The sequence below is a fragment of the Chiloscyllium punctatum genome, chromosome 39 (genome assembly GCF_047496795.1).
Source record: "Chiloscyllium punctatum isolate Juve2018m chromosome 39, sChiPun1.3, whole genome shotgun sequence".
Lineage (NCBI taxonomy): Eukaryota > Metazoa > Chordata > Chondrichthyes > Orectolobiformes > Hemiscylliidae > Chiloscyllium > Chiloscyllium punctatum.
Genome location: NC_092777.1, coordinates 42,753,280 through 42,778,968, shown reverse-complemented (window position 1 = coordinate 42,778,968; position 25,689 = coordinate 42,753,280). Strand labels below are relative to the sequence as shown.

Sequence of the window (25,689 nt, the reverse complement as noted above, 5' to 3'; positions counted from 1 at the left end):
GACAACAAAAGAATATTAACTATCCAACATGATCATAAATTTCCAGACTATCATAAACATTAACAAAAGTTCTGATGAGTATTGTGAATTTGATATAAACGTAAAGGTAAAGTTGCCATTGTATTACTAGAGCTGCCCTCCTATTAAAAAGAGAGAGAGGGAGGACCGATGGTAGTTTAACCTGAGGGTCACCAAGCCTCAGGTGTGGGGACAGGCTGAGAAGGAGGGTCCTTCATAGTAATCTCAACCAATGCAGGAATTGAACCCACGCTGTTGATATCACTCTGCATCACGAACTAACTATCCAGCCAATCGACACCCTTACGCCAATTTAATGTAAAATCCCCATGAACTCTATACATTATCTGTTAGGTAATTTGAAAATAGAGGTAAATAAAATAAAACTTCCAATGATTTTAATATTTGTTATCCTGGTGAGCCAATTCATTTCCATCACGAATTTCTAGCTTGTATTCCTAATAATACATAAAGACAAACTCCCATCGGAATTATACCTCGACAGCAAATGTACAGCCGAAGAAAACTCCATTGTAGTCAGAAAGAACACCAGCACCAAAAATTGGAATGAATGTTTGTATCATCCTCTGTCTATAAGATTAGTTTTGCTTGTTAGCGAAAGATAATTTTTTTATTACACCCCAATGACACGATTTAGTTGTAATAAAATAAATTTTCCAAAACGCTGAAACCAAATATAGCTTTTTATTAAGGATTTTAAACAATAAAATGCAGTTTTAAAATATATGTGATGTCATAATCACTTGATATTGCAATAATGATAGATGAAACAAAAGTTGTTCTTCCCTGCATTCAAAAGTCTTATGAATTGAAGTCTCCCTATTTTACAAAGAAATGCAGACAATCAATATTTTATCACAGTTATGAAACTGGCAACCTCACAGAATGAATGAAAACCATTCCAGATTACTGATGTAGAAATGTATTAATGTTATTTATCTAAGATCTGTATGGTGTAAAGAGCCATAAAGAAATGCTATGGATAGGCCAAAATTGCTTGAAAATATGTTGGAGCTTAGTAGCAAATATATAAGGACTGAATACAGAAAATAAAATTTGGAGTAGTTAATTTGCTGTACAGAGCTTTTAATATGTTCTATTGTTTCGTATTGTTCCTTAGCTTCGTCCTCCATATATTCATGGACATTCCTTTGAACTTAACATTTAACATGCCCTCTCTACATCCATTGTTTTTATTTTATACAAGTTCATCATAAACCACTTCCTCACAATTCTCACCACTATTATCATAATCCATAGGATTACATAGGATAGCTCTCTACAGAAAAGGCTAATGTGCTGAACAAGTCCATGCCAAGATTAATGGTCTACTGTCGCTGTCTCCTGCCATTCCACATCTAAATCTTTCAGCATAATTCTGTATTCCCATTTCTCTCACATACTTATTTAGCATTTCCTTCAATGTTGATGTAGTCATCATTCTCTTAAGTAGTCAGTTCCAATTTTCACCAAACTCTATGGTCCCCACTTCATTCTGTAAGAATTCTAGATAAAGCACCTCAAAGTTACTCAGAATTTCACTGTTAAAGTGCCATTGCTTTATCATTAGCATCCCCCTCCTCCCATTCCTGACAATATTGTTGTACCAGAATTGAAGACTCAACTGCTCTGTTCTATTAACCATTAATACTTCTGTCCATATTAAAACTCGTACTGCCTTCATAATACTATGAATCTCACCTTCCCTCCCTCAACTCCAAAGGGATATCTGGTCGAGACATTACTAGGTTTCTGGCTTGGCCACATCAAATGCTATCAGATGTTAATTTTCTCTGTCAAAGCCATTCACAATTCCAGAAACGTCATGCCATCAAACATCAAATAGAGAAAGTGAAGTCACATGGTGTGCAGGGTTTTCTAGCTAGGTGGATAAAAGAACTGATTGAGCAACAGGAGACAGAGAGTAGTAGTTGAAGGGAGTTTCTCAAAATGGGGGAAGGTGACCAGTGGTGTTCCACAGGGATCAGTGCTGGGGCCACTGTTGTTTGTGATATACATAAATGATCTGGAAGAGGGTACTGTTGGCATGATCAGCAAGTTTGCAGATGACACAAAGATTGTTGGAGTAGCAGAAAGCGTAGAAGTCTGTCAAAGAATGCAGGAGAATATAGATAGACTGGAGGGTTGGATGGAGAAGTGGCAGATGGAGTTCAATCCAGGCAAATGTGAGGTGATGCATTTTGGGAATTTTAATTCTAGAGCAAATTATACAGTAAACAGAAGAGCCTTGGGAAAAGTTGATGAGCAGACATATCTGGGGATTCAGATCAATTATACCCTGAAGGTTGCTGCACAGGTGGATAGAGTGGTCAAGAAGACATACGGTATGCTTGCGTTCATCAGACAGGGTATTGAGTATAAGAGCTAGCAGGTCATGTTAAAATTGTACACGACGTTGGTTCGGCTGCATTTAGAATACTGTGTGCGGTTCTGTCACCACATTACCAAAAGGATGTGGACGCTTTGAAGATGGTGCAGAGAAGGTTTGTGAGGATGTTGTCTGGTATGGAGGGTGTTTGCTATGAAGAGAGGTTGAGTTTTCATTCGAAAAAAAGGAGATTGAGGGGGGACCTGATAGAGGTCTACAAAATTATGAAGGATATAGACAGGGTTGACAGAGATAAGCTTTTTCCCAAGGTGAAGGATTCAATAACGAGAGGTCATGCATTCAAGTTGAGAGGTGAAAAATTTAAGGGGGATACACGTGGCAAGTACTTTACACAGACGTTGGTAGATGCCTGGAATGCGTTGCCAGCAGAGGTAGTAGAGGCAGGCAATGTAGATTATTTTAAAATGCATCTGGACAGCTGTATGAGTAGGTGGGGAGCAGAGGGATACAAATGCTTAGGAATTGGGCAACAGGTTTAGGCAGTAGATTTGGATCGGCTCAGGCTTGGAAGGCCGAAGGGCCTGTTCCTGGGCTGTAAGTTTTCTTTGTTCTTCAAAGACAATCGATGGTTTCTTTCCTAGTTTACGAAATAATTAAACCCTGCCCTCCATTCATGCCTCCAACAATATATGAGAAGTTTATAAATTTCTTTATCATTGTAATTCTGATTAGATTCCCTACAGTATGGAAATAGGTCCTCTAGTCCAACAAGTCCACAACGACCCACCCCGAAGAGTAACCCACCCAGACCCATTCCCTTACCCTATATTTACCCCTGACTAACTCACCTAACACCTATCGGCAATTTAGCATGGCCAATTCACCTGACCTGCACATCTTTAGATTGTGGGAGGAAACCGGAGCACCCGGAGGAAACCCATGCAGACACAGGGAGAATGTGCAAACTCCACACAGACAGTCACCTGAGGTGGAAATCGAACTCAGGTCCCTGGCACTGGGAGGCACCAGTGCCAACCACTTAGCCACCTGTGCCACCCCAATGTTTGTTCAGCTGCATATGCTGCTTCTCTGTTCCTCTTGTGCATCAAGTTAGATCTCCTCCAACATCCCCTGTTCTAGCCTTGAACCTGTAATTTTCTCTTCTTTCTTTTATAATTCCCCCCATGTCTTCTCTGACAAGAACCTGTTCAGCAGACCCACATTCTCATTGATCCTCTGATCAACCAAATGTGGTTCCAGACCTTTATGTTGGCTGTAATTGTAAATAGTATCCTCTCCTTTAGAAATGCCTCATATTTCTCAAGGTACCTTCACATGATGTTACCAACAATAGCTTGTCCTCCTACCTCCAAACCATTTCTTCCAGGTACCTTTAGAATTGACCCTTCCATTGCTCTCCTGGCAATCCTCATAGCTTTCTCTGCCCATATCCTACCCATAACCAAGATCCATCTCTCCATCATTTCAATCTTAGTGATCTCCAGTAAACATCCATTGTCCAAAGCTTTCAATTTTTAAAAAAAATCTGATGTTTAAATACTTGAGTGGTCTCACTAGTTCCTTATCTATGTAATTTCTGGACTACAATTGCCATTGAATGATCTACCTCTGATTCCGGCTTTTTGTTCATCATCTTTCTCTTTAACTATTTAGCAATTCTGGAATTCCTTTCCTAAACTCCACTGGGACTCGATCCTTCTGTAATTCTGTAAGATTACCTTTAAAATATATCTAATTAAGCAAACATTTGGTTACTCTTCTTATCATCCTCATCTTTGCTCCCATGTACAGTTTTTATTTTCCCGTTGGTCTGTTTTAAGTGCTTTGACATTAAAAATGCGATCAATATAACTTGGTATTACAGAATTTACTTATTAGTATTGTGTGCCCTTGCTAATTAGTTTCTCTTAGAGTTGGGGATTAATTCTGCATGTTTGCTGCATGTTTGAAATCAGCTAACTGCATACAAGTTTGAGAATTGAACTTGGTCAGTAAAGCTAAATATCACAGCAGAAAATGAAGTTTATCTATTAAACCATTATGGAGTTAATCCATAATTCGGTAACCTTAAGTGATTTATTTTCCCTTTCTATTTTGCCCTAAGTTCTCTCTTCCTTTCAAATTTTCTTCTTAATTATACCAGTAAAGCTCAAGCAAAAATGCTTACAAATTGTCCAGGGTATCTCACAGTGACTTGTCTGAATGTCTTATGTTCTGCCCCTCTCTGTAAGGCAGTGTTAAACCTCAAGATGTGTTTTGCTGTGGGCTTAGTCCTGAATCTACTCACTCTTTGGTAATATAGAGCTCCAATATATTGTGTTGCTGCTATGTTGTTTGAAATCAGATTTTTTTTTGGTAGACACATTTTAGCTCTGCTTTAGTACAATGATTCAACTTTGATTTCATGTAACTTCTTGCACATCAAGAATCAACAGGTTTTGGCGCCAATGGCCAGGTTTTATGTAATTTACTAAAATCTGAAAGTAATTTTGTCAAGCTTTGTTAAAACCAGTGTCAGATCTCTATTTCTATATTTGTTCATAGGATGTAAATGTCACAAGCAAGGGCAACATTTAATGCCAATTCTAATTTCCCTTGAGAAGATGGTGATCTGCTGTCTTCCTGAACTACTGCAGTCAATATGGAATAGGTACATCAATGATGTTGCTTGGAGGGATAACCTGGATTTCATTACCAGAAATGAAGAAAGATGATAGCATAGTTCAAAGTAAGGATGGTTTGTTACTTGGAAGAAAAGGTAGAGACTGTTATGTTTCCATGTGCTTGTTGCTTTTGTTCTTCGAGGTGAAAAAGAATGCAGATTTGTGAACTGCTGTTAAGGAACCTGAATGAGTTGCTTCAGTGTACCTTGTAGATGGTATGCATCAGTGCAATTATGGACAGATGATGGAGAGAGTGAACATTTATTATGAGAAATAAGATTGAAATGAATCAAACCACTTTCGCTTCGATGGCATCAAACATCTTGAGTGGTTTGGTACTGCACTCACCAATCATATTCCTGTCTTATACCTTTTGATTTTATACGTTATAGTGACAGTTTAGGATGACAGCCAGAAGGTGAGTTTCAGAATTCCAATCCTTTAATAGCTAGTGTTAATATGGCTAATTCAGTTAAGTTTTTTGTCAGTGTTAAACCCAGATATTGATGTTGGGGTTTCATTGAATTAGTGACTTTGAAGTTTCAGAGGAGGTGGTTAAATTCTAGCAGCCATTAGACTTACTGTGGTAGCATAATGTAAGTCAAACCCTACTATTTCCAGATATGGAGATGCCAGTGTTGGACTGGGGTGTACAAAGCTAAAAATCACACAACATCAGGTTATAGACCAACAGGTTTAATTGGAAGCACACTAGTTTTTGGAGCGCTGCTCCTTCATCAGGTGATTGTGGAGGACACAACTGTAAGGCACAGAATTTATAGCAAAAATTTACAGTGTGATGTAACTGAAATTATACATCAAAAAGTACCCTGATTGTCTGTTGACTCTTTCATCTGTTCGAATACCATGATAGTTTCACTTCCTTCATGTGTAAATCACAAAACCTTTTTTTTAAAAATTGCATTCTCAGGTTAACTGTAACAATTGGTGTTAGCTCGACAATGTGTTGAAGGTGTTAGCCTCCTGTGTTGTCTGCCTGTGCCGTGATGTTTAGATTGATTATCATCTAAAAAGTGAGATAACAGACTTTTACATGAATTCATGCAGTTTTTGAGCAAAGTACAATGTAACTCTGCAAGTACAAATACACCCTACAAAATATATGTGCATGTGGGTTTGTGTGTGTGTGTGTGTCTGGGTTGGGGGGTTGTGAGTGTGAGAGAGAGTGTATATGTGTGTGTATGTGAGTGTAGAGTGTCTTAAGACTGTGAAGGGGTGCATGTGTGAGTGTGGGTGTGTGTGTGTGTGTCTGGGGTGGGGGCTTGTGAGTATCTTTGAGAGAGTGTATATATGTGTGTGTGTGAGTGTAGAGTGGTCTAAGTCTCTGAGAGGATGCCTGTGTGAGTATGGGTCTGTGTGTGTCTGCAGGAGTGTGTGTGAGTGTCTGTATGCGTGTCTGTGTATATGTGTGTCCATATGTATGTGTATGTATAGGTATATAGGAATGTGTGTGTGTGTGTGTGTGTGTGTGTGTGTGTGTGTGTGTGTGTGTGTGTGTGTGTGTGTGTTGGAGTGTCTGTGTGTGTGTATGGTGCAATGGTGGTCACCTGTAGTGTGACATGAACCCAAGGTCCTGGTTGAGGCCCTCCCTATGGGTACCGAACTTAGCTATCAGCCTCTGCTTGGCCACTTTTCACTGCTGCCTGTCCCGAAGTCCGCCTTGGAGGATGGTCACCCGAAAGTCCGAGGTCGAATGTCCTGGACTGTTGAAGTGTTCCCCAACTGGGAGGGAACACTCCTGTCTGTTGATTGTTGTGAGGTGTCCATTCATCGGTTGCTGTGAGGTGAAAGCTAGTGTGCTTCAAATTAAATCTGTTGGACTATAACCTGGTGTTGTGTGATTTTTAACTTTGTACTATTTCCAGAGTCACAGTAAATGTTAAAAATTTCTTTCCAAGTATGCACCATGCCCCAATTTACCTGACATTTAGACCAAGGTTAATACAAAGCCAGGTTTCTGTACAAAACTAAAAATTATAATTTATTTTAAGAAATTCAACGATAGTCATAAGTAATCAGATGCAAACCATTGTCTTATAACATTATTATCCAAATCTAGAACCCCCTTATAAACTTCAAGTTACACAGACAGTCAAACAAATAGAGAAAATAGATTATTGGTGGAGGTAGAAAAAACTAAGGTCTTTCAGTTGGCTTCACTTCCCAATTCTGATGTTGAAGCCTTCTTTGGCTAGCTAGGTCATAGAGTCATAGAGTCATAGGGATACATAGCATGGAAAGAGACCCTTCAGTCCATCACGTCCATGCCGACCAGATATTCCAACCCAATCGAGCACCCTGCCAGCACCCGGCCCATATCCCTCCAAACCCTTCCTATTCACTTACCCATTCAAATGAGTCTTAAATGTTGGAATTGTACCAGCCTCCACCACATCCTCTGACAACTCATTCCATACACGTACCACCCTCTGCATGAAAAGGTTGCTCCTTAGGTCTCTTTTATATCTTTCCCCTCTCACCCTAAACCTATGCCCTCTAGTTCTGGACTCCCCGATCCCAGGGAAAAGACTTTGTCTATTTATCCTATCCATGCCCCTCATAATTTTGTAAACCTCTATAAGGTCACCCCTCAGCCTCCGACACTCCAGGGAAAACAGCCCCAGCCTGTTCAACCTCTCCCTGTAGCTCAAATCATTCAACCCTGGCAACATCCTTGTAAATCTTTTCTGAACCCTTTCAAGTTTCACAACATCTTTCCAACAATGGCCTAACCAGTGTCCTGTACAGCCGCAACATGACCTCCCAACTCCTGTCCTCAATACTCTGACCAATAAAGGAAAGCATACCAAACGCCTTCTTCACTATCCTATCTACCTGTGACTCCACTTTCAAGGAGCTGTGAACTTGCACTCCAAGGTCTCTTTGTTCAGCAACACTCCCTGGACCTTACCATTAAGTGTATAAGTCCTGCTAAGATTTGCTTTCCCAAAATGCAGCACCTCGCATTTATCTAAATGAAACTCCATCTGCCACTTCTCAGCCCATTGGCCGATCTGGTCCAGATCCTGTTGTAATCTGAGGTAACCCTCTTCGCTGTCCACTACACCTCCAATTTTGGTGTCATCTGTAAATTTACCAACTATACCTCTTATGCTCGCATCCAAATCATTTATGTAAGTGACAAAAAGTAGAGGGCCCAGCACTAATCCTTGTGGCACTCCACTGGTCACAGGCCTCCAGTCTGAAAAAACAACCCTCCACCACCACCCTCTGTCTTCTACCTTTGAGCCAGTTCTGTATCCAAATGGCTAGTTCTCCCTGTATTCCATGAGATCTAACCTTGCTAATCAGTCTCCCAAGGGGAACCTTGTCAAACGCCTTACTGAAGTCCATAGAGATCACATCTACTGCTCTGCCCTCATCAATCTTCTTTGTTACTCTTCAAAAAACTCAATCAAGTTTGTGAGACATTATTTCCCATGCGAAAGAAAGTGAGGACTGCAGGTGCTGGAGATCAGAGCTGAAAATGTGTTGCTGGAAAAGCGCAGCAGGTCTGAAGAAGGGCTCATGCCCGAAATGTCGATTCTCCTGCTCCTTGGATGCTGCCTGACCTGCTGCACTTTTCCAGCAACACATTTTCAGCATCATTTCCCATGTACAAAGCCATGTTGACTATCCCGAATCAGTCCTTGCCTTTCCAAATACATGTACATCCTGTCCCTCAGGATTCCCTCCAACAACTTGCCCACCACTGAGGTCAGACTCACTGGTCTATAGTTCCCTGGCTTGTCTTTACCACCTTTCTTAAACAGTGGCACCACGTTTACCAACCTCCAGTCTTCTAGCACCTCACCTGTGACCATCAATGATACAAATATCTCAGCAAGAGGCCCAGCAATCACTTCTCTAGCTTCCCACAGAGTTGTCGGGTACACCTGATCAGGACTTGGGGATTTATCCACCTTTACCTGTTTCAAGACATCCAGCACTTCCTCCTCTGTAATCTGGACATTTTGCAAAATGTCACCATCTATTTCCCTACAGTCTATATCTTCCATATCCTTTTCCACAGTAAATACTGATGCAAAATATTCCTTTAGTATCTCCCCCATTTTCTGTGGCTCCACACAAAGGCCGCCTTGCTGCTTTTTGAGGGGCCCTATTCTCTCCCTAGTTATTAAGGACAAATATATTTGTAAAAACCCTTTGGATTCTCCTTAATTCTATTTGCCAAAGCTATCTCATGTCCACGTTTTGCCCTCCTAATTTCCCTCTTAAGTATACTCCTACTTTCTTTATACTCTTCTAAGGATTCACTCAATCTATCCTGTCTCTGCCTGACATATGCTTCCTTCTTTTTCTTAACCAAACCCTCAATTTCTTTAGTCATCCAGCATTCCCTATACCTACCAGCCTTCCCTTTTACCCTGGGAGAAAGTGAGGACTGCAGATGCTGGAGATCAGAGCTGAAAAATGTGTTGCTGGAAAAGCGCAGCAGGTCAGGCAGCATCCAAGGAGCAGGAGAATCGACGTTTCGGGCATAAGCCCTTCTTGAAGAAGGGCTTATGCCTGAAACGTCGATTCTCCTGCTCCTTGGATGCTGCCTGACTTGCTGCGCTTTTCCAGCAACACATTTTCCCTTTTACCCTGACAGGAATATCTTTCTCTGGATTCTTGTTATCTCATTTCTGAAGGCTTCCCATTTTCCAGCCATCCCTTTACCTGCGAGCATCTGCCTCCAATCAGTTTTCAAAGGTTCTTGCCTAAAACCGTCAAAATTGGCCTTTCTCCAGTTTAGAACTTAAACTTTTAGGTCTGGTCTATCCTTTTCCATCACTATTTTAAAACGAATAGAATTATGGTCACTGGCCCCAAAGTGCTCCCCCACTGACACCTCAGTCATCTGCCCTGCCTTATTTCCTAAGAGTAGGTCATGTTTTGCACCTCCTCTAGTAGGTACATCCACATACTGAATCAGAAAATTATTTTGTACATACTTGAGAAATTCCTCTCCATCTAAACCTTTAACACTATACCAGTCCCAGTCGATGTTTGGAAAGTTAAAATCCCCTACCATGACTACCCTATTATTCTTACAGATAGCTGAGATCTCATTCCAAATTTGTTTCTCAATTTCCCTCTGACTATTGGGCGGTCTATAATACAGTCCCAATCAGGTGATCATCCCTTTCTTATTTCTCAGTTACACTCAAATAACTTCCCTGGATGTATTTCCGGGAATATCCTCCCTCAGCACAGCTGTAATGCTATCCCTTATCAAAAATGCCAGTCCCCCTCCTCTCTTGCCTCCCTTTCTATCCTTCCTGTAGCATTTGTATCCTGGAACATTAAGCTGCCAGTCCTGCCCATCCCTGAGCCATGTTTCCATAACTGCTATGATATCCCAGTCCCATGTTCCTAACCATGCCCTGAGTTCATCTGCCTTCTCTGTTAGGCCCCTTGCATTGAAATAAATGCAGTTTAATTTATTAGTCCTACTTTGTCCCTGCCTGCCCTGACTGTTCTCAGCTGTACCCATCTCAGATCGATCTCTTTCATCACCATCTCCCTGGGTCCCCCCCCCCCCCACCTTACTAGTTTAAGTCCTCCCAAGCAGTTCTAGCAAATTTCCCTGCCAGTATATTAGTCCCCTTCCAATTTAGGTGCAATCCGTCCTTCTTGTACAGGTCATTTCTACCTCAGAAGAGACTCCAATGATCCAAAAGTATGAATCCTTCTCCCATACACCAGCTCCTCAGCCATGCACTTACCTGCTCTATCCTATTCCTGCCCTCACTAACTCGTAGCACTGGGAGTAATCCAGATATTACTACGTCCTTGGGGTGTTTAGTTTTCTTTGCCTCGAAGCATCCCTGGTTTTTAAGAAATATAGAACAACTGATTCTCTTGGAAAATGTCATGATTTATCAGACAGAAAGTCACAGTTCACAGCAACTACTGCAGGAAAGGCAACTGGTCTTCTTCAAGTTTAAACAGAGTTTGTTACTGCTCAAAGCAGGCAACTTCTGCTGGGGAGAATGACAGCACATATTCTGTGCCTTCTCTCTCTGTCTCTCTCTCTTTCTCTCTAACTTGTTTCCAGTTCCAATCTGTTCAGTTTGCTGAGAACCAATCAGCTTTACTTGTAAACAAATCAGTGTTTCCTGTTCGTATGCACTTTGAAGGAACCCACAGGTACAAAAATTGAATAATCATGAGGGATAGCATTCAGCAGGCTTGGGAAAGCTGTGCAATGCTCAGTTAAGCACTAAGCATTTCGTTCAACTTCCATTTTATCCTTTATCAATAAGCTGAAATAACTTTCCATCATCAGTGATAAATTTCTCTCATTGGTCACTTCCTGCCAACAACTTAATCATTGAAGGGATTCCTGCTGCCAGCAGAGTATTGAACAACCTGTCCCACAAATAAATGGGGGAAAAAACCCCAAAGAACCGCAGATGCTATAAATCAGAAACACGAACAGAAATTGTTGGCAAAATCAGCAGGCCTGTATAAGTATCTGTGGAGAGAAAGCTGAGTTAATGTTACAGATCCAATGACCCTTCTTCAGAATGGATGAGTAGGCCTAGCCTTTATGTTCCCTGCCACAATGGACTGGATTGAATTTGGCTTTGTATGTTCAACTACTTTTTACTATTGATCTGAGATAGCCATTCTTATTTGAGGTCAGTGTTGAATTATAGATGGTCGACCTTACAGTTGAACTTTTGTCTATTAATATAGGTATTTGTTACAACAGAGATAATTTCTAGTGAAAAGTGGGAACATGGATTAATTTTCACTCTCTTCACCCATTTTCAATTAGATTAATTGCAGTATGCCAAATATAATCATAGCTGCTATCAATTAACTCAGCAAAAACAAAATAAGTTGGAGGCCTTAAGTGGTCCATGAGGTTTGGTTCAAAAAGGCATGAAAACCTATAAATTTAATGGTCTCATACTTTTCACTGCAGACGTCAAAATCAGTTATTTATGTACTGGATTCACAAACACAAATCTTGCACGTGCATTGTGTTTAATCAGTTAGGAGGAGCTTCTTATGAACTGTTGAAATGGTTTGGTTGCTGTTTCAATACCACACCCTGTCTTTCAAATGCTTTTAGAGTTAGGTGGCTGTAAGTACTGAAAGTTGAAGTTCTATGATATTATTACATATCAATCTTTCAGTCATCGTGGTGCTAGGATTGACAGCACCACTAAGAACGTATTCAGGGTTTTGTTTGCAGTTCAAATATTGATTCAGAATCATGCTTGCGTGCTTATGTGACTATTTCATGTGCTCCTGAGGTTAATGGAAATAAAATGACTGCAATGCAGCCCAAAATGAATAAGAACTACTTGAATGTTTCAATTGCAAACACAAGGACTTTCATAACTAACTTGTTTTTTCTTCAGGTCAAACATTGGCAAATATTAGTACTTCCAAGTTTCTTCACTATTGAAAAGATTTTATAATGTCTTCATAAAATGCAGGACAAATCCAAACCTGCCAATTAGTAGAACCCTTCAGTCAAGTCTTGATTATCAGCAAAGTGATGGAATGGATCACTTTGACATTAAGCAGCATTTACTCAGCAACAGTCTGCTCACTGATGCTCGGTTTAATATCAACCAGGATCACCCAGCTCCAGATTGCATTACAGCCCTGCTCAAACAATAAAAAAAAGCTGAATTCCTGAGATAAGAGGAAAGGGATTGATCTTGACCATCAAAAGGCAGCCTTTGACCAAATGTAACATCAAAGAGCCCTGGCAAAATTGAAATCAAATGGAAGTGGGGGCAACTATCACAAAGAACTGTGATGCCGGAAATCTGAAACAGAAACAGAAATGACTGGAGAAACTCAGCAGATCTGGCAGCATCTGTGGGGTGAAAACAGAGTTAATGTTTCAAGTCCAGTAACTCCAGCAGAACACATCTTCCCACTATATAATGTTGAAAGTGGGAATGTTTGTTGATGATTGTATATTTTCAGAATTATTTGCAACTCCTTAGATATTAGTCAGACTTGGGCTAAGTGTCAAGCCATTCAGTGCCAAGCATGTTCACTCCAACAAGAGAGAATCTAATTATCTCCCTTAAACTTCAATGACAGCATTATTGCTGAATCTCCTTTCATCACAATCTTAAAGGATACCATTGGCCAGAAAATTAATTGAACTAGCTATATGGACACTTTAGTTACAAAAGTGCATTAGAGACTGAAAATTCTGGATAAGTAGCTCATCTTCTAATATCCCAAAGCCTATTCACAGTCTTTAAGGCAAAAGTCAGGCATACGATGAAATATATTCCATTTGCATGGGTGGGGTACAGCTCATAAAATGCTCAAAACCTGACACCATCCAGGATAAACCAGGTTGCTTGTTTGGCAACTTTCATCACAGTGTGGTGCTGGAAGGGCTGATGAAGGGCTCATGCTTAAAGCATCGAATTTCCTGCTCCTCGAAAGCTGCCTGACCGGTTGTGCTTTTCCAGCACCATACTTTTCGACTCTGATCTTCAGCATGTCCTCACTTTCTCCCACCTTATCATCACATAAAGCAATCTTTTTTTCTACTGCCACATAGCATTAGCAATTTAATAATGTACAAAATGTACTAAGGCACTTTGAGACCCTCCAAAATCTGCAATGCTCACCAACTAGAAGAACAAGGTCAGCAAATGCATGGGAACATGCAAGTTATCTCCAAGCTGCATACCACGTTTCTTCAGAACTGCTGTCACAGACTAGTAGAACTGTCTTGCAAACAGCACTGTGGGTCTATTTGCAGCAAGTAAACTATAGCAGTTCAAGAAGGTGTCTCACAAACAAATTCTCAAAGGCAATTATTAATAGGTAACAAATACTGTCAGGATGAGTGACTCCATCTGAAAAGGTGCTACTATAGAAGGCTCCAAGCTGGTAGGATCCTACTTCACCCCCTGTCTCACCTTCTCTTAAGTGTTGGGGTGATGGCTCAGGAAAAACTCTGGATGCCAAAGAGGCTCAGAGAAGGCAAGTACCATTGATAAGTTGGTGCAGCTGAGACTAGGGTAAAGGAAGCATAGAAGTAGTATTTGCTTTGTGCAGCTGATCAAGAGTGCAGCTTGAAGAAATGTAGGGTGAAGTTCCATAAATATCTTGTGTTTTTGACTGAGAGCTAGCTATTCCACATTCCTGCATGGCAAACCATACTGATTTTTTTGACCTTGAGCTGCTTCCTTTCTGTCAGGCTGACTCAAAATGCTTTCGGTGATAATCATAAAAAGACTGCAGCCTGATTTTTACATTGGCTTAATCTGCATCCTTACCCAAGACAATATGAAGCACATGGACTAGTATCTAGACATAAATGCTAATCAGCTACCATGAGAGCCCAACTGTCTTTCATGTTGATATTAAATGAACAGTTCACAGCACAACTATTATTAACATAATACTTCCATCAACTTTCTGGAACTTTGGGAGACCTGAGACCATCTATTGTAAACTCAAAGACTGTGTTGTCTCCATAATGAATATCTCTCACCATTAGCTGAGTAACATACCTGGATCTCCCATAGATCTTTATTTGTGCCAGGCTTATTGTCAAGCAGATTTCAGGGAAAGTCATATTACTCCCTCCATTTAATCTTAAATTAAGGAAACAATTCCAGTACATAAAAATCTAATAACACTCATAATTTTAAAATAGCTGGTATCTTTAGTTACACCTCAAGCTACTCACATTGTTTATACTTTATTCAATGAAATCTCAAAATAACAGGGTTTAAAACTTTAGTGGAGTCTTAATTAAACAGATATATGATGAATATGTAGAACCATTCAGAAATTTGCTTGGATGCTCTTCAAAAACTTTGTATTATCATTGTGTTTGTTACATCAGGTGTGTCTTACTTTCAGACCATTTCCTTCCATTCCTCTGCTTGTAGCAAGATGACTGAGGCATAAAAAGGTCATACACTTCATATCAAGGGTAATTGCCATGTCTCACAAATATCTCGTTTCTGCAGGTCTCCACCACGGCCAAGTCCCGGTAGCCTCCATTATTCAGATGAGGATGTCAGCACAAAATATAATGACCTAATCCCAGCAGAGAGCAGCAGCCTGACCGAGAAGCCTTCCCTATCAGACTCTCAGGTAAGCACCAATTTTTCGGGAACACCATGTTCCCCAAGATTGCCAGAGAAATTATAGAAATGTAAAACCATGATCCTTACTGCACCCACTGTTAGAATTCAGCTTTCCCCAATTTCATCAGTTGTATTCATATCAGTAAGGTAGTTTCCAAGAGTAAAACAAATATCCTATGAATCAAAACCTGTGTATCATGAAGAGCAGAGCATCCAAATGGCAGACAAGTGCATCTTGACTCTACAAACTTGTAGATTAGAAATGATACTTATAGTATTCCCTCACTCCTGAGAAATAATAAATATGATATTGAAATAATTAATAAATTTCAAGAAGCAATAGTACACAGTACACAATATTCCAATTGGAAAGTGTTTCAAAATTCCCATAGTGCTTGAATCTTTGTTGCGTAATACATCAGAGATAAATTTGATCTTGACTAAGGCAGTATGAAACATGTAACTAGGAATCATACAGCTCTTCAATCACATCTCTTTAGGATTAGATAAGCTTCAACTAGTCAAACAATTTTCTCTCAATGGGCAGTCTTTTCAGATATAATTAAATTTTAACTCAAGTAAATATCATCTGAACTGTCATTTCTTGACTATTCAATGGTTTGCTTGTCTTTCATACCTCATTGTAAGTGAAGCTATGGCCTCCTGAATGATGAGACCTGAAGATAACTGATTCCTATTGTTTAGTGAAGTAGCAATAACTTAATTAGCCTGAATTCATTGGCAATTGCCTAACTGTGACATCTTTACACTATCATAAATCATCTTCGAGTGAAATTACCCAGTGAGTAGCTGAGCCTCTTCACTGTTAGTTAATTTCAGCTGAATAATGCAAGAAATATTTGTAATGGACCTTGCAGTGCCCTGTTTCTCAGTATTGTCCAGTACTCTTCTGGGAAATAAAAGAGCCTACTAATGCTTATATAGTTAAAAATCACACAACACCAGGTTATAGTCCAACAGGTTTATTTGGAAGCACTACCTTAAATTATTTTGAGAATGTGACTTAAAAGAAGTTCTGGAATTTACATATTAATGCAACCCATTCTAAAAGATGAAAGACTTAACAGCAATGTTTGTTCAATATATCATTTTGTTGCATGACACTATAATATTTTGGTATAAATTCTGTGTCTTATGGTCCTGCTCCACAGCTACCTGATGAATGAGCAGCACTCCGAAAGCTAGTGCCTCCAAATAAACCTATTGGAGTATAACCTGATGTTGTGTGATTTTTACCTTTGACAACCCCAGTCAACACAAGCTCCCCAACATCAATATTCATATATCAAGCCTCAAAAATGAATAATAAATACTTGGGTATGGTACCATAGGGAGTCTGTGACTTCAAAACTTGGAAAAGGAGTTGACAATTTCCAACAGGAAGCAAAGGTGATAAATTATGGTAAAAAGTAAAATTACAGATCTTTTTATCATTACTTTTAATAAATAAAGTAATATGTCCAGAGCTGGTGAGTGAAGGCAATGGCCAATTGTCAGTCCATTGTGTGCATCCAGCGATGTTAGGAGGTGGAAAGAACAGGAGAGCCGGGGGCCACTGCTGAGAGAAGAAGACTTGGTAACCTACTCATGAGATTTGGTCGCACCCTTCAACTACAGGGAACACAGAGACAGCTCCTGTGTTTGTGGAGATCAAAACACCTCTCCATCTTGTTCCCAGCCTCAAGCTATTCAGTTACGCAAGAACCATTACACCACTGACGGTGGCAAAAGGCTTTTCCTATTGATAATTGGGTACTAATTCATAAATCAATCAACCTCTTGTTTGCATCCAGCTGTATCTGTAAACCCCCCCTCCCCCACCCTCCCGCCGGCTCCAATTCAACCCCAAACAAATGTTCACACATGCTGCTTGCAATGAGTGTCAGGTGACTTGCTATTCAAAACATGCAGCAATCCTTTGAAACTGTCTTTTAAAACAGCGCCTTCTCGTACTCTCAGTTGTAGCAAGCACAAAAGTGAAATAATGTGGTCTTTACAATGATACACCTCATTGTCACCTCATATGCTAAGGGCTGGGGTAGGGAGTGGAAGATGGGCTGCTGCAGACTGATAGACATGTTGGATGAGGACCTGGGATGGTGTGAAGCCTATGGGATTCATGGGAAGGGCTATTAGGAAAGGGTTTCTAGAGTCTCACTAATACATATATGCAGAGGCTGGAAACCACTGCTCAAAGAGTAATCACTGACCGCTTCTGTCATGCTGGAAATCGAAAGTACATAATGGGTAAGAAAATGGTTGTGAACACACCTTGTGCAGGCAGAGGAAGTATCTCAATCTAGAAAGGAGGGAGCTGTAGAAACCAGTGATATGTGGCCCTTTAGAGGGCAACAAATTTACACACAGACACTGTTCAGGACATAGAACTGTGGGCTCCCTACTCCTACTAGATCCTAATGCATTAGCTTCCTGTGTCCTGTATACCCTGCCCCACATATTGCTAACCACTTCATTCAGCACCAGTACTTTTACACAAAGGCCAGGGAATAATTAGGAATGTTTGATCAAGAGAAACAATGGTGCCAGTTGAATCCATTGCCCTTTTCATCTTGCTTCCATTTGCTCCAGCAGACTGTCAACATAAGAATCAATCCATGGTACATCTGTGTGGACTTGAGGCACTATGAATAGGAATTTGCTCGCTGAGCTGGAAGGTTCATTTTCCAATGTTTCATCACCATACTAGGTAACATCATCAATGAGCCTCCGGTGAAGCACTGGTGGTGTGGCCCGCTTTTTATTTATGTGTTTAGGTTTCCTTGGGTTGGCGATGTCGTTTCTTGTGGTGATGTCATTTCTTGTTCTTTTTCTCAGGGGATGGTAAATGGGATCCAAGTCAATGTGTTTGTTGATAGAATTCTGGTTGGAGTGCAATGTTTCGAGGAATTCTCGCGCGTGTCTCTGCTTGGCCTGTCCTAGGATGGATGTGTTTTCCCAGTCAAAGTGGTGTCCTTCCTCATCTGTACATAAAGATACTAGTGAGAGTGGGTCATGCTTTTCTCAGCAACAAACCCAAACAAGCAGACAAAACGCATCCAGAAACCCTAGCCACTCTGCCCTACATCAAAGCCATCTCAGAAATGACTGCCAGACTACTCAGACCCCTTGGCATCGTGGTAGCCTACAAACCCACCAACACACTAAAACAGCTGCTAATGAACTTGACAGACCCTATGCAGACAACAAGCAAAACTAATGTCATTTACTAAATACCTTGCAAGAACTGTAACAATTACTACATTGGACAAACATGCAGAAAACTAACCACCAGGATACATGAACATCAACTAGCCACAAAAAGTCATGACCCAATCTCACTAGTATCTTTGCATACAGATGAGGAAGGACACCACTTCAACTGGGACAACACATCCATCCTAGGTCAAGCCAAACGGAGACATGCGTGAGAATTCTTAGAAGTATGGCACTCCAACTGGAACCATTTACCACCCCCTGAGAAAAAGAACAAGAAATGAACATCTCCACAGGAAATAACATCACCAACCCAAGGAAACCTAAACACATAAATAAAAAGTGGGCCATACCACCAGTGCTTCACCAGAGGCTCACTGATGATGTTACTTAGTATGGTGACAAAACGTGTGAAAACAAACCTTCCAGCTCAGTGAGGAAACTTACATCCAGAACCACAACCTGAGCAACAAATCTTCTCAAACCTCATTCGGCATTATGCTGGCACAGTTACAGTACAGGCTGACCAAGGACTCAAACAAAGAGATGTATTGCAAAACCAATAACATTCAGACAATTGTGATACTTTAATAGACTGTACACTGCCATCGATGCCACCAAAGTCCTCTCCAAAGGATTTTTCTTTTTCTGTCCTTTCAGCCATGTTTCAGTGTTGTCCCAGTTCCACAGCTGGAGTGCAGGTGGTCTGCTCAGCAATGGAGTCTGTTGGCCTTGGAGGTTTGTTTAAGCATTTGTGTCTGGATAGCTCAAGCATGCTGAGGGTCTTCTTGCTGGAGCCTTGAAGCTCTCCTTGCTTTAACTTTCAAGGGTGCCTATGGCTTTGCTGAACTCCTGCAACCTCTGTGCCAGAGTGCCATTGCCTCCCACATACTTGTCTGATATTCCTGTTTCTCCTTGTACATTTGGATGAAATCTCTGATTGCCAACACCACAGGGTCCTCCGTATGCGAGCAACCATTCTCGGCCAGCTGAGAAACTGTCACAATGAGGTGCTCATCTGCTTGTACTCCTGAATTTTCTAAACATGACATTCCCATCAGGGTGTCAGTATCTGAGCTTGTGGGGGCGCTGAAGGTTGTGTTACCAATGCTTCTTTTGAGGCCTCAGAATGCTCTTCCTTAGAGGTCAAGGATGTGCTTTCTGGCAGAGCTGGCTTTTTCTTGGCAGGGGCAGTGGACATCCTGCTTTTATCTGCAAGGCACAAAAGAGAGAAAGGGTCATGGCAAATGGTTGGAACTGCTATGCAATGATTGGTGCTGCTAGCAGGAATAATATGAGGATTGCATGGAACAAAGAGTGGTACTCACTTAGTTGATGTCTCAGCATCGCCACAGGAATGGCCTCAGTTGTCTGCTGCAGGCAACAGGATTCTCTCCTCAGTGGGGTAGAAACTCAAATGTCAAGCACGCCTCCACCCATTCAGGCTCTTTCCACCCTGTTATGGGCTGTTTTCTCCTAGACTGAGAGAAAAGGAGGGATTGAGTGAGTTAAAAGTAGTGGCTCAGCTGTTACTACTGTTGTTAGTAGTTGAAAGGTAGTGAGTAGGTAGTGAGTAGGTAGTGCAGAGGCCATGCAGGGTTAGCAATGTTGGAGGGAATAAGAGCAAATGAGGGGAGACATTGCAGGCCATAGTGAGAGTGGGTAAAGCATGAGTCTTGGTGGAAGGTGGGTGCAGCTGAAGAGAGAGAGTGAGTGTGAGGTCACAGCAAGAGTGTGAAACTTACACTGGTACAGAGGAGAAGATTGTTGACATTCTTGCAGCATTCCTCCGGACCATGGGTATCGCAGTGGTGACTTAGTACTAGACTCTGGTGTCATGGCCTCCTCTGCTGGTCCTCAAGCAAAGCAAAGACCCTCTGCATCACCCCATCCACTAGAACCTCCACATCCCTATCAGAGGATCATTTTCCCTGTTTCCAATATACTTCAAATGACTGTTCATCATCAATCAGGGCAGCTTTTCAATGCCAGTGCTTGTCTGGGTGCACAGTGGCACAGGCACCAGAGATATCTGATGAGTGGCGAGTCGATCTGGAAACAGTGAGTGGTAAGATGGGACTAGAAATGAGCAAGAGAGGCATCACAGGGATGGGATATACAGTTAACAAGATGTGTTTGGGGCGATACAGCAAAAGTTCCCATTAAGCCTCACGGCAGGAACCCAACAAAAACCTCGACAAAATCGACATAAACCCAAAAAAAAAGTAAGGTTGAGATCACAGTTTTGTATCATTTCAGGATTTCTGATGCAAAAAATACGTTTTTCCAGTACAGTTACAATGTATATCCTTGGAAGGTTTATTTATCGTCAAGTATTTGAACCGTTCAAATCTATGATGTAATTTCTTATACTGAGACTTAACATTTGCTTTATATTTTGGATTAAGACAGTTGTTACTGTATCTTTTATTATTAAACGTATGTTGTTCTCTCCACTTGTCTGTCAGCCTATCCTTGTGTTACATGGAGCATCCTATCAAAACATCATAAATAGCTTAAAATTGTTATTCAGTTGTGAAGTCGATGCACTTATGAAAAAAAGTGAAGTCAGGTCATAAATGTATTTCTGCAAAAATGCCTGAAATAACCTTACTCCCATTGATATTGAGTTCCTACCCCATTCATTGGATAAGTGAAATATAAAATAATTTAAAGGGTGAGGAAGAACAACTAATCCTGTACTTCAAACAAGATGGATGAAAACAAATTTAATTTATTTAAAATGGATAAATGAATTTTAAGTAAGTCCCAACACTAAAATTCAGGCCTCTAGGTTGAAACTTTTTTTTTCTCTGAACCTCAACGAAAAGCTGTAAATGTCCTATGTTTGTTTCAAACTGACATTAAGTTGCTGTTAGGATTTATTGTAATCTTGTACTGGACATTATAGTAAGTAGCATGGGATTTCAAGTGTCATTTTGGTGGTAACTATGAAAAAACTGTTCAGAAGACAAGCAATTTAGAGCACGATCACTTGTTTGATTATTGAGATGAAGGGGTTACCTTATGCGGAAAAGGTTGGACAGGCTGGGGGATTGGAGTTTAGAAGAATAAGAGGTGAACTTATTGACACATGTAAGATCCTGAGGACACTTGCCAGGGAGGTCCTGAAAGGTTGCTTCCACTTGTGGGAGAGAATAGAACGAGGGGACACAGTTTCTCTCAGAGGGTCAAGAGCCTGAGAACTCTCTTCCACAGAGAGCAGTGGAAGCAAGGTAATTGAACGTTTTTTAAAATAGATGTAGATAGATTCCTGACTAAGAAGGGAGTCGAAGGGGTATTAGGGCTGGCCAGGAAATAGAATTGACTCCAATATCAGACCAGCTGTGACTATTGAACAGCAGAGCAGGTCTGAGGGGTAAATCGCCTATTCATGTCCCTAATTGATATATTCATTGTGCTTTTGGTCTTTAAATTGAATAGTAGATTATAGCTAAGAAACACTTGCAATTTTAATGCTCAGTTCAATAAACTCATCCAAACTGCTGATTATTGAACTCCGACTTGTTCAAGGTTAAAGCTTATCACAACGCCCTTATTAATCCTAAAGTAAATTACAAAACTGTAATCTAATTATGGAAAGTTGCATATCATGTCAAGCAGTAAGTTTGTCTGATCTATGACCATTACCTGAGTACTAGAATAGCACAACAGCTTCCAATACGTACTTGTTATTCTTAATCAAAGGCATGGTTTGTTTTTTTGTTTTCTACCTTTTCTTTCATTTCTAGAGACACATCATTATTTCAAACAAATGTTGGTAGACATTACCTCCACTACTGAAGATGGCTTTCTGTTCTCTTTATTGCTGTATTTTAAAAAGCTTATCTAAGAGAGAACAATGGACAGATTGCAGTAGCATTTGATACATTGATAAGATACAGCAGCAGACAGAAATGATTAGTTTTTGGGAAAGATCTGGATCCTTGCATTTTTAAAGAATCCAAAAATATCAGGAGATAGGAAGAATTGTTTTTCTTGTTCAGAATTTTATGCACAACTTTATTTAGATCAATGTCAATTGTCTTAGCAGCAGTGTTTTCAGAGCAGCATACTGCAGCTCATTTTAGGTGTTAATGATTTGAACTTTGGCTTCAGACACACTTTTGAAAGTAAAAGTATCAGAAAAGGTAACACAAAATTATGAAGAAGAATTAATAATGAAAGCTTAATCTGTTCATTCATCCAGTGAATTTCTATCACAAAGAAACTTAAAAAGGACAATCCATTGTGACAATTATTTAAAGTTACATCTGGTAAGATTATTAATCAATTAAGGAATTTTGAATGTGAATCTTTTTTGTATTCACATGTACATAGTACCTATTTAATATGAATTGAGAAAAGAAATGTCAGTAAGACCTATCATATGTTGAACATCTTTTCAAATTAAACTTTTAAACATCTTCTCATTTAACATTCGACTTTGGTTTTAATATTAAAATAGGTGTATTACGCTATTCAAATTCCTAATATTTATGCCAACCCGTATTGCATAAGTAGTTTTATACCGTGGCCCTAAATCCATTTTTAGCATGACTAGAAACGCTGGACTTCTGCCACATTTATTCAACACTAACAAACATTCACTACTTCCCACATCCAAGAAAACTTCTTTGTTCCAATAGAAAACGTATTGAGCAATGAATAACAGATGCATCTGAAGCATTCATTACAGAAATGAAAACATCCATATTCCGATAAGAATCTGGACTTTACAGAGAGACAAGCATGTTTGCGTAGGAGACAAGAACGATATTGTTTCTTTCCCCTGAGCAATTCCTGTTTTAAAAATTGTTACCCTTTATTCTGGTGATTGCAATGGCTGCATCATTGGCAGGAGTTCTTTGACAGTACCTTCCACTCCCATTGTCTCGACCATCTGGAAAGACAATGATGGCTTATTAGAAGACCACCAGGTTCCTTTCCAAGCCACACACCAACCTGACTTGAAACTACAACACCATTCCTTCATGGTTGTTGGACCAAAAACCTGGAACTCCATTCCTCAGCATTGTGTATGTGTGTACCAGCTATGTCACATGGATCACAGTGGTTTCAAAGTGTGACTCATTAACACTTTAAGAGATATTAGAATGGGCAACAAATGGTGACCTTGCCAGCGACATTCACATTAAATGAATTAATATAAAAACTTATAATAGCATTACATCAGATTAGGGTTTTCTCTGGCTATAAATATGCCTCATTTTGAACTTCAGAAAGTGCTTTCAACTGAAAACAACACATCTTTGTAGTCTCTGAATGGCATTGCTAATTTGTACTGAGTCATGGTTGTTTGTGCTGTGAGTTCACATCCATCAACTTTAGAATATGTAAATAAGATGCTCCTACAACAGATGGCCTTTAAGTGGTTTAGAGACTAAAGGGGTCTGGGGTAATTTTGTACAGCCCTGGAACAACTCAGAAGTTCTCTTGCAGGCTGCACACAATCAGCCCCTTTAAGTTAGTGCACATGCACAGCTACAAAACAAAAAAAAGTGGTTAACTTAAATTAAAATTACCTATGAACTCTAGAGGAAAATTAGAGTGTATGTTCGTCTTGGGGGTTGAAAGGGTGGCGGTTGCACACGCATTCATAATGAGATGGTATGCAGTTGTATCCAGAGAATCAAACTTCTGTTTCTGTTCAGATGGCCTCATTATGATTGCTTGGCAGGACTCAAAGAATGATTAATCCATTGAGCTCAACCAGTCATGTACACACGATCAAGCAGGTATGCATATGCCTTAAAGAGAAAATAGGGGAAGAAGGAAACTAAATAAAGGAAAAGAGGATTCTGGGTAATCCAAGATGGAGGATGGGGAAATTGTGACTGTAAGAACTGCTCCTTTTTTGAGGTATTTTTGATGTTTGAGGTGATTTCCTCAAATTCCAGGAGCACCAATTACTGTTTTATGTACTGCTCCAGTGTTTTGGAACTTCAGGGGAAAAAAGGTCAAAACAATGGCACTTTAAAAAGGTTGAAAGGGGATCACCAATAGGGTGTCTTTATCTTCAGGTACATAAAAACTGTTGGTAACTGTGATCTAGTTTCATGAAAATGTGAAGCTTTCAGTTAAGCTCAAAATTAAATTGTACAATACACAGTATAAATGTCTGCACCCACAGGTAGAACATAGAACATAGAACAATACAGCGCAGAACAGGCCCTTCGGCCCTCGATATTGCACCGACCTGTAAACTATTCTCAGCTCATCCCCATACACTATCCCATCATCATCCATGTGCTTATCCAAGGATTGTTTAAATCTCCCTAATGTGACTTAGTTAACTACATTGGCAGGTAGAGAATTCCATGCCCTTACCACTCTGAGTAAAGAACCTGCCTCTAACATCTGTCTTAAGTCTATCACCCCTCAATTTGTAGTTATGCCTCCTCGTTCTGATGTCATCACCCTCAGAAAAAGACTTTCACTGTTTACCCTATATAATCCTCTGATCATTTTGTATGTCTCTAACAAATCACCTCTTAGCCTTCTTCTTTCCAATGAGAACAGACTCAAGTTTCTCAGCCTTTCCTCATACGACCTTCCATCCAGACCAGGCAACATCCTAATAAATCTCCTCTGCACCTTTTCCGATGCTTCCACATCCTTCCCGAAATATGGCAGACCAGAACTGTACACAATATTCCAAGTGTGGCCGCACTAGTGGTTTGTATAGTTGCAGCATGATATTGCGGCTCCAGAACTCAATCCCTCTATGAATGAAACCTAAGACACCATATGCCTTCTTAACAGTACTATCAACCTGCATGGCAATTCTTAGGAATCTATGTACATGGACTCCAAAATCCCTCTGCACGTCCACACCACTCTGCCTTCCTGTTATTCTTCCCAAAGTGCTTCACCTGATATTTAGCTGCTTTGAACTCCATTTGCCACCTCTCAGCCCAATTCTGCATCCCTACCCCCATTCACCTATTGTACTCTTTGCTACCTTCTCCCCAGCCCCACCCCTCCCCCCATTTATCTCTCCACTCTGGAGGCTTCCTGCCTCTATTCCTGATGAAACATCGATTTTCCTGCTCCTCAGATCCGCAGGATCTACACTCAACTTCCCACTTCTGTCTTTGACTGGCCCTATTCCTACCCTAGTCATCCTTTTATTCCTCACATACCTAATGAAAGCTTTAGGGTTCTCCTTTATTCTATGTGCTAAAGACTGCTTGTGTCCTCTCTTCGCTCTTCTTAACTCTCTCTTTAAATATTT

General features: G+C 40.3%; 1 protein-coding gene and 1 long non-coding RNA gene across 10 annotated transcripts in view; one reads left to right on the top strand and one right to left on the bottom strand.

Annotated features, from left to right (window-relative positions):
* sdk2b (sidekick cell adhesion molecule 2b) overlaps positions 1-25,689 on the top strand; it is a 951,812-nt gene that overhangs the window by 876,961 nt on the left and 49,162 nt on the right. For all 8 annotated transcript variants that reach the window (XM_072558555.1, XM_072558553.1, XM_072558550.1 and 5 more), the window contains one exon: positions 15,078-15,204. In XM_072558555.1, coding sequence (XP_072414656.1) covers positions 15,078-15,204 — 127 coding nt within the window. The remainder of the gene's footprint in view (positions 1-15,077; positions 15,205-25,689) is intronic.
* LOC140463992 (uncharacterized) overlaps positions 19,000-25,689 on the bottom strand; it is a 69,192-nt gene continuing 62,502 nt past the window's right edge. The window contains exons 2-4 of one of the 2 annotated variants that reach the window (XR_011954833.1): positions 20,177-20,483; positions 19,760-19,912; positions 19,000-19,643 (exon numbers count right to left, since the gene is read on the bottom strand). This is a non-coding gene — a long non-coding RNA (uncharacterized lncRNA). Of the gene's footprint in view, positions 19,644-19,759; positions 19,913-20,176; positions 20,631-25,689 lie in introns of those variants that run through there. The other variant, XR_011954832.1, reaches the window with a different exon arrangement.